This window comes from Protomyctophum parallelum (assembly GCF_964188405.1).
Source record: "Protomyctophum parallelum genome assembly, chromosome: 16".
Lineage (NCBI taxonomy): Eukaryota > Metazoa > Chordata > Actinopteri > Myctophiformes > Myctophidae > Protomyctophum > Protomyctophum parallelum.
Window position 1 is genome coordinate 3,403,254 of NC_139711.1, and position 3,264 is coordinate 3,406,517.

The 3,264-nt window shown below is 60.3% G+C and overlaps 1 protein-coding gene across 1 annotated transcript in view; it reads right to left on the minus strand.

The window, feature by feature from the left end:
• Positions 1-1,005: 1,005 nt before the first annotated feature.
• The window catches only part of LOC310873377 (terminal nucleotidyltransferase 5C-like), a gene marked incomplete at its 3' end in the record, with an annotated part of 9,011 nt that continues 6,752 nt past the window's right edge, over positions 1,006-3,264 (minus strand). The window contains exon 4 of the mRNA XM_083785747.1: positions 1,006-1,648. Coding sequence (XP_083641873.1) covers positions 1,006-1,648 — 643 coding nt within the window. The remainder of the gene's footprint in view (positions 1,649-3,264) is intronic.

The following is a 3,264-nucleotide window of genomic DNA, read 5'->3' on the forward strand; positions in this document are numbered from 1 at the left end:
TGTGTGTGTGCGTGCGTGCGTGCGTGTGTGCGTGCGTGCGTGCGTGCGTGCGTGCGTGCGTGCGTGCGTGCGTGTGTGTGTGTGTGTGTGTGTGTGTGTGTGTGCGTGGACAAAGGTACTATACACACACTGGTAAGACTTGTCTCAAAAAACATCCCCCCGGAAAAGAAAAGGAGTTCACAAAGTTACACTGAACTGTTCCAGAAGCATAATATAGGACTCACACAGGTGTTATTAGGCAGTGAGAGAGCAGTCCTAATTGACCCATGCACAACATCAACCACAGGCAAGGTCCACACTCTGAACAAACCCCACTGGGCAACACAACACAGTAAGAACATAGGACGTGGTGGACGGGAATTCAAGGACCTGAAAGTGTGCAAAGTGTATGTGTGTGCGTGCGTGCGCACGCGCGCGTGTGTGTGTGTGTGTGCGTGCGTGCGCATGTGTGAGCACGCTCTCGCGGGTGTGTGAGTGCGTGCTTGTGTGCGCGTAAGCGTGTTTGCGTGTGCTTGTGCGTGCGCTTGCGAGTGTGAATGTGTTTGTGTGCGGGTGTGTGAGTGCGTGCGTGCGTGCGTGCGTGCGTGTGTGCGTGTGCATGTGTATGTTTTTGCTTGAATGTCAACGCCACACAGCCCGGTATCCCAGGGAGACCAGAGGGCGATGACTCATACAATGCATGTAGCATTTCCTGCAATTTGAACAATATGAGGAAAATGATTATTTCCCCACAAAGCCAAGATAATTACATATAATCTCGTCAGAACCCCCACAGAGTAGCTGGAGAGTGGATAGTAAAACCCATTACTTTCCTCCCACGTGAGGCGTCAGTTTATCCACGGATTAGGCTTCCATTTCACCAGTTCTTTCTCAATAACAGGCACCGCCTTCCCCGTGTTTGTTTGCGTTTTTATGGATATGTATGCGTGCGCGCGTCTGTGTGTGTGTGTGTGCATGCGTGCCTGCGTGCGTGCGTGCGCGTGTGTAATTGTGTCCTCATGTGTTTCAGACCAGCCCAGTCTGCGTGTGCAGGTGTAAGGGGTAAGGCTGGTAAAGCAGCGTGGATCCGCCCTGGGGCACGTAGTAGCTGCAGTAGCTGGGCTCGGCGAGATAGGGGGCAGTGTGCTCGGCCAGGTACGGCGCGGGCTGGTAGAAGCAGGTGACGTGGTCCGTGTTGGGGATGATGTTCTGCTCGCCCAGCACCTTCAGCGCCAGCACGGTGATCATGTTGAGCGTCTGGCGCCGCTCGTGGCCCATCAGGCACACGGTGCTGTCGTCGACCACGCGGCGCAGCGTCATCAGGTACTGGTACTTGCTCCGCTCCTCTCCGATGAAGTGGTTCTTCAGGTAGGACAGGATCTTCCGCTGCTGCTCCTGCACGTCGGGGAAGTCGATGAAGAAGCGCGAGCACATGTAGCGCTCCAGCGTCTTGATCTGCGTCTCGCTGGCGGGCCGGTAGTCGCGCACCAGCAGGTTGCTGTACTTCAGCAGGCCGCCGCCGCGGATCTCCTCGGGGTTCCGGGTGGCGATCAGCCGGTAGCGCAGGTGGTCCATCGCCGCTTCGAAGTCGCCGTACATGCTCTCCGCCAGGACCTCGACCGCCGGGGCCGAGCGGTGACCCCCCCGGGGGGGGTTCTTCTGCTCGTGCGTGTCCGCGGAGACCGCGGCGGCCTCCTTGTTCTCGGGCACGGAGATGGGCACTGCGGTAGGGGCCGCGTCGGGGGCCGAGTCGTTTGTCTCTGGCGGCTTAGAGCGAGGCGGAGTACCCACGGTGAGGCTCGAAGCCGTGGGAGGAAACGAGACGGTCTCGGGGACCCGAGGCGACGAGGAGACAATGTCTCGTTCCTCTGTGTCTGCCTCATGCGACGGACAGAGAGAGGAGGCCACGGACAGAGAGAAGGACGGCACGGTCTGTCCCTCGCCCTCGGCGCTCTGCATCGAGGGCTCCGGGTCAGAGGACACCTGAGGTACGAGGTCCTCCGTCTCCACGGGCGGGGGGGTGAGGCAGAGGAGAGGAGGGCTCAGACAGGAGGGGGGAGGGCTGAGGCTCAGCATGGGGGGGGTCAGATAGGGAGGGGAGCTGAGACAGGACGACGTGGGGCTGAAACTGAGGAGAGGAGAGCTGAAGCCGGTCGGGGGGCTGACGCTCAGCGTGGGAGGGGAGAGGCAGCGAGACGGGGGCGTCAGACACCGCGGAGGGCTGAGGCTCATCGGGGAGGACGCAGGGGTGAAGCAGGGACGGTGAGGAGAGAGGCTGGAGATCGGTGGAGTCGCACAGCGGAGAGGCGGAGTGGACCCGTTACTCTCCCGCTGCGCGGAGGGTGGCGCCGCCGCTGTCAGACTCTGGCCTCTGATCTCCTCCTCCTCCTCCTCCTCCTCCTCGTCGCTGAGCTCTCCCTCGGAGGGATCGTGGTCGTCTGTGTGACACATGTCGCCGTGCGGTGAGCCGGGGGGCTCTAATAGTTCCAGCTGACTGGCGGGTTCACCGGGGGCGGCCGGGGAAGACTCAAAATGACATTCTTCATTGCAAGCCAGCTGTGTGGGTACAATCTCTGTCAGGCCCTGAGTGGGGTCAGCCTCTGATAACACCTCTGTGCTTGGCCGAGAGGCTGCTGGGTCCTGTGTCGATACAGGGCTGGGCTCTGTGGAAGCGACAGGGCTGGGATCAGGGCTCATATCGGGGGCCGAGGTAGGGTGTAGGTTCAGGGTCTGGTTTGAGCCAGGTAAAGGACCGGGGCTTATTTTGGTGGCGCAAACTGACATAGTGCTAGAAGAGGAGTCTGCAGTGGAAGTTGTGCTAGCGGTAGACGTGACGCTCGCCTCTGGATTAGAGGTCATCTCCAGATCGGGACTGGGTGTCGGTGTTGAATCTGGACCAGCAGCCGCGACCCCGGGGTCGGACTCACAGGCCGGATTGGCATTCGGAGGAGTCACGGGGGCCTTTCTGCACATCCTCCTGGGCGGTTTGGGAGAGGAATGTTTAAGAACGACCATCTGAGAAAGTCTATTGGCAACTTTGGCGGTCACGAGAGAGGACGCTTTTTTATTCGAAGAGCGACCGGAGCGCGTGGGCGTCGTATGCTGTGTCTCCGGGCACGTCACCGTCTCCACGAGGGCGTTTATAGGCGTGTCCTGCAGCGTGACGTCCGACTGCAGCGTCATATTATGCTGCATCTCCGGAGGTGTCGTCGTCTCCGGGGCCTCGGGCATGTGCTCCGCGTCGACCGACTGCGACTGTGGTGAGCTCCGTGCCTCCAGTTGGCA